General features: G+C 39.7%; 1 protein-coding gene across 1 annotated transcript in view; it reads left to right on the top strand.

Moving 5' to 3' along the window:
• Positions 1–14,597, top strand: part of Scn1a (sodium voltage-gated channel alpha subunit 1) — a 140,914-nt gene extending 126,317 nt beyond the window's left edge. The window contains exons 25-27 of the mRNA XM_076928839.1: positions 5,754–5,858; positions 7,978–8,248; positions 11,315–14,597. Of these exons, the coding sequence (XP_076784954.1) occupies positions 5,754–5,858; positions 7,978–8,248; positions 11,315–12,489 (1,551 nt within the window). The 3' untranslated portion in view covers positions 12,490–14,597. The remainder of the gene's footprint in view (positions 1–5,753; positions 5,859–7,977; positions 8,249–11,314) is intronic.
• Positions 14,598–15,008: the final 411 nt, after the last annotated feature.

Genomic DNA, 15,008 nt, shown 5'->3' with positions numbered 1-15,008 from the left:
ATATTTTCTAGCCCTTTAAACTGGGAATCTTCACCTTTTGCTGCTATTCCTATTATTCTTAGATTTTTTTTCCCGAGACAGGGTTTCTCTGTGTAGCCCTGGCTGCTGTCCTGGAACTAACTCTGTAGACCATTCTGGCCCTGAACTCAGAAATCCCCCTGCCTCTGCCTCCCAAGTGCTGGGATTAAAGGCGTGCACCACCACCACCCGGCAGATTTGGTCTTTTCAGTGTGTCCCAAATTTCCTAGATGTTTTTAATTAGAAACGTTTTACATTTGGAATTTTCTTTGACCAATGTATCAATTTTTTCTACTGTGGCTTCTCTGAGATTCTTTCTTTCATCTCTTGTAGTTTGTTAGTGATTCTTGTGTGTAGTTCCTGTTCTCTTTCTTAAGTCTTATATTTCTGGGGTTGCCTCGATTTGTGTTTTCTTTTCTTTTTTTGGGGGGGGGTCTTTTTTTTTAATTTTTTTATTAGATATTTTATTTACACTTCAGATGCCATCTCCTTTCCCCATTCCCCCACCCCTTAGAAAACCCCTATCCCATGTCCCCTTTTCCTTTTTGCATTTATACATTGTTTTAAAATAATGTTAATTATAAGCGTTATAAGTTTGGAATTGTTCAATCAGAGGTGTAACCCACTGACCAACCTAGATATAACAACTATCTTTGACTGGTGGAGATACATGAATATCTGCCTCCCTGTCTCCCCCCTCTTTCTCTCTTTCATCACCTAGCTTCTCCTCTCCTTCTTCTTCTCCTCTTCTTACTCCTTTTCTTCCTCTCAGTACTCCTCCTACACATCATCCTTCCTGTTAAAATGAAACTTTTCTCTCAAAATACAATTAGAGCATAATTATGCCAATTTGTACCAGTGAGGTGCAAGATAGTCCTAATACCCTGTCCATCCTTTTGTTGACTAACCAGCACCTCTGTCATCTATCCTAACTAAAACATTTAGTTCTGAACCTGGCTTTAGGATGAGTGTCAGCTGACGACCATCCACTCAAGTCTTTTCTCTTACTGTAAATAGCTATAAGTTTTCAACCCCATCAGAAATCCAGAATGACTGAGTTAACTATAATTGTGGGAAGCACAAAGCATAGCTTCTAAAACTTAGCCAATTTATAGAGACCTCTGAACACCTGAAAAGCCCCTATACTACCGAACGTTGGAGCATCAAATCTTCAGCCTTCTGGCCCAGAATCATCTGACAGACCTTGGTGATGCAGGATTATTAAGGACTGATTACTCTGTCTAGGCAGATATAATCAGTCAACTATTCTGCATGTGTGTCCTTTTCTGGACAGTAATTTGTCTGTAGATGGAGAGAGGCAATTCTTGCCTAGTGGCTGTTACCACACAACTGGAGTAACTCCAAGGATGCTCAATTTCTTCTTAGAATCCACGACAGGAAGCTGTCAGGAGCAGACAGGTCTCTAATCAATATGAACATTAATATATAAATATATGTAGCGTCAGTTCTATGGACTTCTGATGTTTTGAAAACCAACTATCCATGTAAGGTAACCTGGACTGTTGTCTGTTCACTCCTCTCAGCTATTTCTAAATAAAATATGGAAAACACCCTAACAATAAACTCAAAGCCATGAATTTGCTATAGTCCCTTAGCTCATAGGTTAACCATCCCAAATCAGTTAAAAAAGTTAAAAAAGGGCTGGGTCTAGGCATTCTATTACTAAATGTGTTATACAGGCACAATGCCCATGAGCGTATCAATATTCATCTCATTTTTATATTAATAAGAGGCTCGTACCAATGAAAACCTTAAATTTGAGGTCAAAGTAAATTTTGTACCATTTAAGAAATTATAACTTCATCTTGATAATAATTATACAGATTTCTACCAATAGGTTATGGCTATGCAATAAGTCCTAGCTAATCCCCCCTGTTCCAACAAAACCACTACTTGTCCCTAGAAAGACAGACCATTATTAACCACATTAGTCCCCAAGCTCAGGGAATAGGGGCGCTGACTCTTCTTTAACTTCTTCAAGCTGATTAAGGGCGTTGAGATTTTAGCAGAGGGGTTGGGGGGAAGAGTAAGTTGATAAGCCTCTGATGCTGTGTCTTCACTGAATCCAGATGGAATTCCAGGACATCAGAGGTTTGGGCAGGTCTGCTCAGTATGCTTGCTTGATGAGTAGATACACCAAGGCTGTGTATTCTGCAATATACAATTCTCAGAACAAGTTTTAGTATCAAGAGAAAAAAAAATTTCCCACCCCCAGGGGGCTGACATTTTTTTTAAAGATGTTAGTTCTGAAGACTTTTTTTCCCCCGCTTGTTAAAATTGGTTGTAGTATTTACGTTTCAGATTTTATCCCCTTAGCCTACTTCCTCCCACCACCCAGAAACCTCCCATCCCATCCCCCTCCTCATGCTTCTATGAGGCAGTGACCACACCTACCCCCCCTCACTATCCCCTCCCTGCCCTCACATTCCCCCCACCCCCCACTGTGTGTTCATTGTTTTTTATGGGACCAAGAAACTCCTCTCCCACCTATGTTCAACAAGGCCATCCTCCCCTACATATACCTCTGGAGTCTTGGGTCCCTCCCTATGTGTTCCCAGGCTGGTGGTTTAGACCCTGGGGGGCTCTGGTTGTTTGGTATTGTTGCTTTCCACCTGGGGTCAATAACCCTTTCTGCTCCTTCAGTCCTCTCACTAAGTTCTCCATTGGGAAACCCCTGATCATATCAGTGGTTAATTGTGAACATTGTCCTCTGAGTGTGTTAGTCTTTGGCTGACCTCTAAGGAGACAGCTATATCATGTTCCTCACATTATGCACTTCCAGCCATCCACAACAGTGTTTAGATTAGGTGGCTGTACATGGGTTGAATATCCAGGTGGAATGGTCTCCTGATGGCCCCTCCTTCAGTTTCTGTCCCATGTTTTGTTTCTCTATTTGCTCCCTTGAGCATTTTTTGTTTCTTGTTCTAAGTAGAACTGAGGCATCCCCTCTCGGTCTTCCTTCTTCATGAGCTTCATGTGGTCTGTGGGTTGAGTCTTCGCTAATCCAAGCTTTTGGGCTAACATCCGTGGAGATATGTTTGTGTAACTATCTTCTTTTGGGGTTTTTGGAAGATTACTTTCTTGCTTTTTCTAGGTTGTAGTTTCCCTCCTTGTGTTGGAGTTTTCTACCAATTATTCTTTGAAGTGCTGGATTTGTGTTGAGATACTGTGTAAATTTGGATTTGTCATGGAATATTTTGGTTGCTCCATCAATAATGATTGAGAGTTTTGCTGGGTATAGTAGTCTGGGCTGGCATTTGTGTTCTCTTAGGGTCTGTATGATATCGGTCCAGGATCTTCTGGCTTTTATGGTCTCTGGTGAGAAGTCTGGTGTAATTCTTATAGGTCTGCCTTTATATGTTACTTTGCCTTTTTCCCTTACTGCTTTTAGTATTTTTTCTTTGTTTTGTACATTTGATGTTTTGACTATTATATGTCGGGAAGTATTTCTTTTCTGGCCTAAACTATTTGGAGTTCTGTAAGCTTCTTGTATATTTATGGACATCTCTTTCTTTAGGTTTTCCTCTATAATTTTGTTGAGGATATTTACTGGTCCTTTTAATTGGGAATCTTCCCCCCTCATCTATACCTATTATCCTTAGGTTTGGCCTTCTCATTGTGTCTTGGATTTCTTGTATATTTTGGGTTAGTAGCTTTTTGTATTTTGCATTTTCTTTGACAGTTGTGTCAATGTTTTCCATGGTATCTTCTGCACATGAGATTCTCTCTTCCATCTCTTGTATTCTGTTGGTGATACTTGTGTCTATGACTCCTGATCTTTTTAGGTTTTCTATCTCCAGGGTATTGTCCCTTTGTGATTTCTTTATTGTTTCTACTTCCATTTTTAGATCCTGCATGGTTCTGTTTAATTCCTTTTCCCGTTTGGTTGCATTTTCTTGAAATTCCTTAAGGGATTTTTGTGTTTCCTCTTTAAGGGTTTCTATCTGTCTACCAGTGCTCTCCTTAAGTTCTTTGAGAGTGTTATTTATGTCTTTCTTAAAGCCCTCTATCATCATCATGAGAAGTGATTTTAATTCTGATTCCTGCTTTTCTGGTGTGATGGGGTGTTCAGGGCTTGCTCTGATGGGGGAGCTGGGTTCTGATGATGCCATGTAACTTTGGCTTCTGTTACTTACGTTCTTGCTCTTGCCTTTTGCCATCTGGTTAACTCTAGTGCTGCCTGTACTTGCTGTCTCTGACTGAAGCCTGTCTTTCTAGTTATCTAGCTTGTGTCTGATCTCCTAGGGGTCCAGATGTCTCTGTGATCTTTTCCAGCTGCACTGATTACAGTGGTACCTCTAGGATGCCTCAGGATATGGTGCCTCCAAGGTAGTAGTCCAGCTAGGTGTCTGCTGTTCTGGGTGCAGTGTCTCCTCCAGAATATCTCAGGATATGTTGTCTGAAGCTCTGAGTTCATTTGTTCTTCTGTGGCTCTGGATTGAGTGGACCTTCCAGTATGTCTCAGGTGGAATCCGGGGTCCACACAACAGCAGACCTGGCAGAGGTCTGATCCAGGCCTCAGATCTGAGAACTAGTTTCTAAGACACTGTCCAAGTTAGAGCACCTGGGATCCCTGCTTCCTCTGGGTTCTTGGAGGTTGGGGACAGAGCTGCCACCCAAGATCTGCTCAGTACTCTGGCCCAGACCGGAAGGAACCAGTGTTCCGGGCCAGGAGTGGGGTGTGACTTCCTGGGTCCTCTTGGTTCCCAGTTACTCCCTGTTTAGGGTGGGCTCTGCTGTCTGCTTACCTAAGATACTGCCTGAGTTCGAGCGCCTGGGATCCCCACTTCCTCTGGGTTCTTGGATGTTGGGTGCAGAGCTGCCACCCAAGATCTGCTCCGATTTGTGTTTTCTTTATTGTTTCTATTTCCATTTTTAATTCTGGGACCATTTTATTCATTTCCTTTACCCGTTTCATTGTATTTTTATGTACTTCTTTCAGGAATGTATTTGTTTTCTCATTAAGGGTTTCTACCTGTTTGGTTGTAACTTCCTGTGTTCTATATACGGCTTATTTATATCCTCTTTAAAGGCATCTATTATCTTTATAAGATGAGATTTAAGGTCAAGTCTTGCTCTTCAAGTGTGTTAGGATATCCAGGGCTTGCTGTAGTAAGAGAGCTCGGTTCTGAAGATGCCATACTTCACTGGCTTCTATTGATTATTCTATTGTCCTTGAGCTTGCCTTTAACCATTTATTTTTCTCTGATGTTGGCTGGCCTGTTAGTCCCTGGGAGTAGTAACCCTTAGAGACTTGTCACAGATAGCTAAAGGCTTCCCCAGAGGTAGACAGAGCTATGGGCTAAGGTGTAGGGTGTAAATACTCAATTGCAAATGGAGGTAAGGACCAGAACATGAATCTGGTTGTCCTGGGTGTCCTGAGTGGGAGTAGGCCTCCCATGTTGCAAGAGGAGCTGTGGGGTAGAGAACAAGGTGCCAGTCTGTGATTACATGTGGAAGTGTGGGCCAGAAGGAAGATGGAGCTTCAATTGTATCATTTCTGGGCTTTATCCCCTCAATACAATAATAATGTCAATTTTAGTTATCTTACATTTTAAATGTTATAGTCACTGCAATGTAGTTTTAATTTTTCAAATACAAAAATTAATCACTGTAATAGCCATGTTAACTTCTTGAAATCTCTTGTTATAATATGGAATAGTTATGTGGGAATGGACACAATTTTAACCAGCTTTGATTTTTCTTTTCTATACTTTGGAGGTCAAGACATCTTTATGACAGAAGAACAGAAGAAATACTATAATGCAATGAAGAAATTAGGATCAAAAAAGCCACAAAAGCCTATCCCTCGACCTGGAGTAAGAACTATCAAATGAAAATCACATAAAGCAACAACCTGAAATGAGTTTTGTTACTCAGAGGAAATCAACTATCACAACTATCACACACACACACACACACACACACACACACACACAAGCAAAGCAAAACAAACAAAAAAACACCCTTGTACTCTTTGAATATCTTTAATCCATGTTTCTGATAGATTTTTTTAAACACCAAAAAGAATAAAAATATACAGGAAATTCAAATTTTTTTCCAATGACTTAAAACTATACACCTAGAATCCAAACTAGACAGACAAATATGGTCCTCACAATAGTTGAGTCTTTACAGTAGCTGCTGTGCAATGTCAAGCAATACAGAAGGATTGAGTGGGGCTAGTATCTATTCACACTCTGAGATTAAGAGGTAGACAAAGATGTTCAGTGGCATACCATCTCCAATTGTAGTTGTTGTTTAGTAAGTAGAAAGATGGACAACTTTAAAGGAGGTGAGCATTCCACTAACACATAGATTTCTGTGTGACTTTAAGCCAGCAATTACTTATGTCAGAGTTATTACAATTTCTGATACTAAATAACCATTCACATATTTCCAAGATAAATCTACAAACTATAAAGGAAAGAACCCTTATCATGGTTATTTTTATGGCAGTGATTTTTTTCAATAACCTGTTTCTTTTATTCACATTACATTACAATCATAGCCCCCCCTTCTCCTTCCAGTCCCACCCTCACAGCAAATCCCTATTACCCCCTCCTCCTCAGAGACAAAGAGCCCTCCTTTGGTGACACCCAAACCTGAGACATCTAGTCCTAACAGGACTAGGCACCCAGGACTAACCAGGCAGTCTAGGTAGGAGGAAGGTTATCCAATGGCAGGAAGCAGAGACTGTGATGACTTGTTAGGGGACCCACATGAAGACCAAGCTGCACATTTGCTACAAATATGTAGGGGACCTAGGTCCAGCTACAGCATGCTCCCTGGGTGGTGACGTAGGCTCTGTGAGTCCCCATGGTCCCAGGATAGTTGACTCTGTAGGTCTTGTGGTGTCCTTGACTATAGCAGTGATCTTAAGCTTAAAATATTTCCAAGGATGAATCACAGAACAGAATCTTAGTGAATCTTTCTATTGTGTTAGCCTAATTTGTTTGTTTGTTTATTTGTTTGTTTGTTTTGAGACAGGGTTTCTCCGTGTAGCCCTGGCTGTTCTGGAACTCACACTGTAGATCAGGCTGGTCTTGAACTCAGAGATCCATCTGCCTCTGCCTCCCAAGTGCTGGGATTAAAGGTGTGCTTTTCATAACCGCCCAGTTCAAGCATTACTTTCTTAATGAGAACATTTTCCCCATTGAGACTCAGTACTACACAAGTCAAGTACTGCACAGCAAGAATATTTTATGGTACTAAAATATGCTTAGGATTCTTCAGTGGCCCAAAGAAATAAGCAGACAATGGTGTACTGGGTCTAACATCAGCTGACTGCAGATTAGAACCACAGATAGATATCAAATGGCATGTGCTCTCTTTGTTATAGTATAACAAGAAATGCCTTTTTAGCCTGATTAGCCCTGTGGAGTGTGGCATTGTGTATCTGACAATATCAGCAAAAACCGCTTGCTGGGAACAAATTAATGTAGAAAAGGTGGAATGTAAATGTTTGATGTTTCAGATGCGTCCTTAAAGTCACAAGGTTCCTGTGATAATTCTCTAGGAATAAAGCAAATGTAAGACTAATATTTACTACATTTATAAATGCCCACATTATCTAACTCATCACTGGAAAGTACTGCAGCCAGTGAGCTAAAGTTTGGCAACACCAAATCAAACAGATTTCTTACATTCCTGTAACCTTGGTGTGTTGAAATTCACTGTGTGTTTCTGTACAGAGTGTACAGGGAGAGAACCTTCAGCAAGGAATTGATGTATTCAGGAATATACATGCTTTAAAAAAAACAATTTAATTAGCTAGATATAAAAATATTCTACAAGGCACTTATTACAAATATTTGTCCCAATAGGTAGGTACTATGTACAATACTAGAAAGTAGGAAATATAGGAAGTACTTAATGTACATGATATCTCTACCAGGAAACTCCTCCATTGCTGAAAGTGTCTTTGTTTCTCTGCAGAACAAATTTCAAGGAATGGTCTTTGACTTTGTAACCAGACAAGTATTTGACATCAGCATCATGATCCTCATCTGTCTGAACATGGTGACCATGATGGTGGAAACGGATGACCAGAGCGACTATGTGACACTCATTTTGTCACGCATTAACCTGGTATTCATTGTGCTATTCACTGGCGAGTGCGTGCTGAAGCTCATCTCCCTCCGCCACTATTATTTCACCATTGGATGGAATATCTTCGATTTTGTGGTGGTCATCCTCTCCATTGTAGGTAAGATCTATGCAAAGTCTGTCAAATTCCTCCTGATAAAGGTGGGAGTTGGAAACAGGAATTTCGAATGGAGGTCACCTCACTATTCAAAGTGAGTATATTGGTATGTGTTTGGGGGTTGTATTTTTTTTCCTTCCAGAATTAGGCTTCTAAATTTATACAAATATTGTATGCCATTGCATCAAATATTTATGTGCCAATTAGTAAAACCACCTTCATTGAGATCTATTATATTAAATAGATCTATGTTGCTAACCAAAATAAAAAGTGCTTTTAGGTGATTGAGATTCAATGCTCTATCTATATGCTATCCAGATCAATGGTTCAAAATCTGTGGGTTGCAACACTTTGGGAATTGAATAGCCCTTTCATAGGGGTCACCTAAGACCATCAGTAGTCACAGGTATTTACATTAAGTTACAGTTATGAAGAAGCAACAAAAATAAGTTTATGATTGGTGGTCACCATAATATGAGAAACTGTATTAAAGGGTTAAAGTATTGGAAAAGTTTAGATCCACTGATCTAGATGATTCTGGTAAGACAGGTACTGGAAATCTGGTCTGGTGGTCACAAAAGGCATTGCGTTAGAGATTTAATTATGGGGTTGCCAGCACACAAAGTAGAACATGGATATAAGATAATGGGAAAAAGAAATAAGGGACAAGGATCGAGTGTTAATAAAGACTAACAGTATTTTCTTGTGGCTGTGATACAGAAATTTTCAATATTTCTAGAAGGAAACTGGTAGCATGAGACATCTCTTTTTCAGGCCTATCCTACAAATTTTGTAATGCATAAGGGACTCATGAAAGTAGCTTGTCTCACTGCAGATACAAATAATGCTTCAGAGAAGTGAAGAAGTCCCCGTATGGAGACTTCATTCTTAATTAAGATGAGGTCATTGCAAATTTTCAAGCTTAGGACTCTATTGGAATGATCTTTGTTTTATTTCCCCTTCTGAATAAATGGGTCTAGTATCTAAAATCCAACCCATATGTTATATGTAATTTTTAATTCCAACAATAATCATGTAAATAGCATCAAAAAGAGAGACAGACAGACAGAGATTGAGACAAAGAAGGCTGACTAAAAAGAATGATGCCTTTGTGCTTAAAGGCCTATTGGTTTTGTTTCATTGATTGGTTCGGTTTTCTTATTGGTGGTAGTGGTGGTGATAGTGATAGTGGTGATAGTGGTGTGTGTGTGTGTGTGTGTGTGTGTGTGTGTGTGTGTGTGTGTGTGTGTGTGTGTGTTGAAAGTATTCTTTAATGGAGTCCTTATTTAAAAAGCATAGGGAGAAGTTGAGAAATGCCCTAACATCTAAAACACTTACTGCACAAGCTTGAGAACTAGAGAACAGATTCCCAGCACTCATGTAAATTCTGGTCAAGCATGACACCTCTCTAAGAAGGCTCATAGATCCCCTCAAATTATCTAGCTAGCTACCAGAGAGCTCTGTGTGCAACCGAGAAACCCTGCTGCAATAAATAAAGTAGAAAGCCAAGCAATCAAGAAGATTCCCAATGTCAGTCTCAGGTAACACACACACACACACACACACACACAGAGAGAGAGAGAGAGAGAGAGAGAGAGAGAGAGAGAGAGAGAGAGAGAGAGAGAGAGAGAGAGAGAGAGACAGAGAGAGACAGAGAGAGAGAGACAGAGAGAGAGAGACAGAGACACACACACACACAGAGAGAGAGAGAGACAGAGAGAGACAGAGAGAGACAGAGAGAGAGAGACAGAGAGAGAGAGACAGAGACAGAGAGAGAGAGAGAGAGAGAGAGAGAGAGAGAGAGAGAGAGAGAGACATACACGACATATAAGTAGACATATGCCAAAAAAACAAAATCACAGGGAGGAAAAAAAGCTGTAAAAAATTAAAAATTGAGATGCTACAGGAGAAGAAAAGAGCATCAACCTTGGAGCATTTTGTAACTATACAAGCACATGCATGGACAGTTATGTAATAATATTAGATTGGAAACTCAAGTTTACAGGAAGATGAAAACAGCATGAAACACTCAGATTAATGAAGTATGAAAAAGAAATGTTTGCTTCAACAAGTTTAGAAAAAACATCATATTCATATATATTTGTACTTTTTCATTGGCTGTTGATACTGAAGCAAACTTTAGTATTTATTTCTGACGAGATTTTTAAGTTAACCATAGCATATAGAAACTCCTGGAAAAAAAAGTTGTGCTATCATTCTTATATTTTAATTTATTGCTGAGTAAGAGCTAAGATTAACTTTTATTATACATTGTGTAATTCTATATACATTCAGTTTTCCATATGTTTGAATTCAATATCCACAAATTCAAACACAGATCAAATGTATTTTTAAGAACCCTGCTCTATTATTGACCATTTCTTGCTGTTGTTTTCTATATAATAAACTGTAGCAAATGGAGTTTTTGTTTGTTTTTTGGTTGGTTGGTTTTTCAAGACAAGGTTTCTCTGTGTAGCCTTGACTGCCCTGGAACTCATTCTGTAGATCAGTGTGGCCTTGCACTAACTGAGACCCCCTCCCTCTGCCCGCTGAGTGTTGGGATTAAAAGTGTGGACCACCAGCCTTAGTTGGTGTTTGTTGTTGTTTGGTTTGGTTTGGATTTTTGGTATATTGTAGCAACTCTTCACATGATGTTTACATTGTTAAATGTGATAAACATTTTAAATATAATTCAAAACTTTCAGAAGGGTGCAGATTTATTGTATGCAAATGTGCTGCCATATGATTTAAAGGGTTTTAAGTCATAGAATTTTGATGTTCTAGGGAGAGGAGGTGCATCCTGGGACAAATCAGCTGCAGATACTGGAAGATGATTAGAATATGAATATACATATACATATATATATATATATACATATATATATGAATATATATATGGGTATGATGATATATATGTATATGATGATATATATATATATCATACCCAAGAATACACAATTTAATCTCAATACACTGAAACTAACCTTGGGACTTTAAAACTCAAATATTTTAATGAATGATTAATAGATGAATTCTTCTCTGATTGATAATCTAATTATTTTCCTACAGGAATGTTCCTTGCTGAGCTGATAGAGAAGTATTTTGTGTCCCCTACCCTGTTCCGAGTCATCCGCCTGGCCAGGATTGGACGAATCCTACGACTGATCAAAGGCGCCAAGGGGATCCGCACACTGCTCTTTGCTCTGATGATGTCACTTCCTGCCCTGTTCAACATTGGCCTCCTGCTTTTCCTGGTCATGTTCATCTACGCTATCTTTGGGATGTCCAACTTTGCCTACGTTAAGAGGGAAGTTGGGATTGATGACATGTTCAACTTTGAGACCTTTGGCAACAGCATGATCTGCCTGTTCCAAATCACCACCTCTGCGGGCTGGGATGGACTTTTGGCCCCCATCCTTAACAGCAAACCCCCTGACTGTGACCCTAATAAAGTTAACCCTGGAAGCTCGGTGAAGGGGGACTGTGGAAATCCATCTGTGGGGATTTTCTTTTTTGTCAGCTACATCATCATATCCTTCCTGGTTGTGGTGAACATGTACATCGCTGTCATCCTGGAGAACTTCAGCGTTGCCACTGAAGAAAGTGCAGAGCCCCTGAGTGAGGACGACTTTGAGATGTTCTACGAGGTCTGGGAGAAGTTCGACCCTGACGCCACTCAGTTCATGGAATTTGAAAAATTGTCTCAGTTTGCAGCTGCTCTTGAACCCCCTCTCAATTTGCCACAGCCAAACAAACTTCAGCTCATTGCCATGGACCTGCCCATGGTGAGTGGAGACCGCATCCACTGCCTGGACATCTTATTTGCTTTTACAAAGCGGGTCTTGGGTGAGAGCGGAGAGATGGATGCCCTTCGAATCCAGATGGAAGAGCGGTTCATGGCTTCCAATCCCTCCAAGGTCTCCTATCAGCCAATCACCACTACGTTAAAACGCAAACAGGAGGAGGTGTCAGCCATTATCATTCAGCGAGCTTACAGGCGCCACCTTTTGAAGCGAACAGTAAAACAAGCTTCATTCACATACAACAAGAACAAACTCAAAGGCGGGGCTAATCTTGTAAAAGAAGACATGCTCATTGACAGGATAAATGAAAACTCTATTACAGAGAAAACTGACCTGACAATGTCCACCGCAGTTTGTCCGCCCTCCTATGATCGGGTGACAAAGCCAATCGTGGAGAAACACGAGCAGGAAGGAAAAGATGAAAAAGCCAAAGGGAAATGAACAAAAAACAACAACAACAAAAAAAAAATAATAAATTGGGTGACAAATTGTTTACAGCCTGTGAAGTCAAAAGGACTCCTTTAGGAAGTCAATGCCAAACTGACTGTTTTTACACAAATTCACTTTAAGGTCAGTGCCTCAATAAGATAGTGACCCCCTTGTCAGCAAACTCGGTGACTCTGTGTAAAGGGGAGATGACCTTGACAGGAGGTTACTGTCCTCACTACCAGCTGACACTGCTGAAGACAAGAGACAAATGGCTATGCAGACTATAGGGACCCGTCTAAAGGGGTACAGAGCTATAATTTGGGGGTTAATGTGAAACACTTTAGTGTAGTAACTGTATCCACCGTTTGCATTTCAACTGCCACATTTGTCAGGTTTTTTACAAACTCTGTTAGTGGATTCATCTTTTTTTTTTTAATCCATGTGTTGTTTGTTACATGTGACTATTTTTGTAAACAGGGTTTCTGTTGGGAAATAGACAAAAGGAACTCTTATCTGGGTGCACCTGGGGGTATTGACATCCATACGGCCCTCCCATCTGCATAGCAACGTGGTTTTGCATGTGAGAGCATGCTGTACCTTAGGATCATGCATGAGAACAAGTCGCAAGGAAAGCAAAAACAGTTCTTCAACAGTGCTATGCCATCTGTGTTTCGGCAGAGAGAGGCACTGAGGTGATCATTAGATCATGGGCTTTGCTGAGCAGGTTTTGTCAAATCTAGCCCTTAGTCCAAGGAGATTGTTCAGACAGGTCATCAAGTCTTAGCAGGTGCAAGCTTCATTCAAATGTGTGGAGTCCTGTTACATTTCTGTTCATTGTCTCTTCAAAGTCTCTAAATTATTACTCTGACTCCCTACCCCCAACCCCGGCAGAGCAAAATGACCAAAAGAACCCTTTATAAATTCCCACTTAATCCTGCACTTTGTTTAGCCATCTTCAGCCCTCAGCGAGGTTGACACTGTATGTGTTAATGAAATGCTATTTATTATGTAAATAGTCATTTTACTCTGTGGTGCACGTTTGAGCAAACAAATAATGACCCAAGCACAGTATTTATTGCATCAAATATGTACCACGAGAAATGTAGAGTGCAAGCTGTCCACCGGTAATATACTGTACTCTGTACCATTATAGATAGTGTGGATGCTGTCAGTGCATGTCGATATTACCATGTTGCGGTATCTAGTTTCTCTCACCACTCAGAATCTCATTCATGAGAACCCATAGGCCAATGGCTAAGTCAAGGAAACTGTTCAGCAGATTTCATTTCTTTAAGTCATTAAGCAATAGTTTGCAGCACTTGAACAATGTCTGGGTTATTTTTAAATTTTAAGTGGATAACGTTCAATGTATAGCCAGACTGTACATACATGTTCAAAAGCCAACACTCCTGCTTAACCTGTTAAAACATGTTTAGAGTTTTATAAGCGAATATAAATACTGTACAAAGTCACTTTCTTTTCTTTTTCAGCATTATGTACATATGAAGAGGAAATTATCTTCAGGTTGATATCACAATCACTTTTCTTACTTTCTGTCCACAGCAGTTTTTCATGGAAGATATTTGCTAACTAAGAAACGAAACTATGACTGGGTAGTGGTAGATCTCTGCTTTTTTATTACAGTCTTTAATTTTGGATTATTTCATAATTTTAAGGGGCAAAATACACTCACAACTTCACATCCAAATTATGATTTGCGGTTGGGGAAGGGTATAACATTTGATCTATATTTATTATAATCTATGTGCTTGCAGATGACCAGAATGTTTTTTTCTCATTTTTCTTTATTTCCTGATTTCTGTTTAATTTTCTTTGCTTTTAAATCATGCTTCTCTAGATTGTTCTAAATATAAACGTGGGCATCAGAATTTCTTTTCCTCAAAATCAGAGAGGATTACACTTATATAGTCAATTACATCAGGATATCTGTGTTTCTTACAGAAGCAGACCATAGGCACCTCTTTTTCTTAAAAAAAAATAAATTATTTAGACAAAACGTATTCATGAAGTGCATGTTGGAAAATGCTACTATTACCCAAAATGATGCTAAGTCACAATTAAAATGTGCAAATCTAATAAAAATTAATTTTTTTATTTTATTGTTTGCCTGGTTACTTTCTGTTGACCAAATTTTATGACAACATAGAAGTGCTTTTATCTACCTATGGTGGGGAGAGCTGCACACATACATGTGTGTTCACAAATACACATGCATGTGCACACAGGTAAACATTCATTTAAGCATAATAGTTTTATCTGCTCCCATTCTAGCCCACACATAATTGACACATGACCTACTAAATTTATTAACAATCTTTAAGAACTATCACTGGGCAGATATTCATCTATTTTAACCCTCTAAACTATCCACTTCCCAGCCAAAGTACCTGTGTTCCTTGCAGTAAACCTCTCACTGGCTTGCTGGGCTCCATGTGTGTCCTCATGGAGAATCCCTTGGCAACCGGTTCATTATGGCTCTTCCTGGACCCTATGATTGATTCATGGCCACA

Source organism: Arvicanthis niloticus, chromosome 2 (assembly GCF_011762505.2).
Source record: "Arvicanthis niloticus isolate mArvNil1 chromosome 2, mArvNil1.pat.X, whole genome shotgun sequence".
NCBI classification, from domain to species: domain Eukaryota; kingdom Metazoa; phylum Chordata; class Mammalia; order Rodentia; family Muridae; genus Arvicanthis; species Arvicanthis niloticus.
The sequence above is the reverse complement of the archived record's forward strand: the minus strand, read 5'-3'. Positions and strand labels throughout refer to the sequence as shown.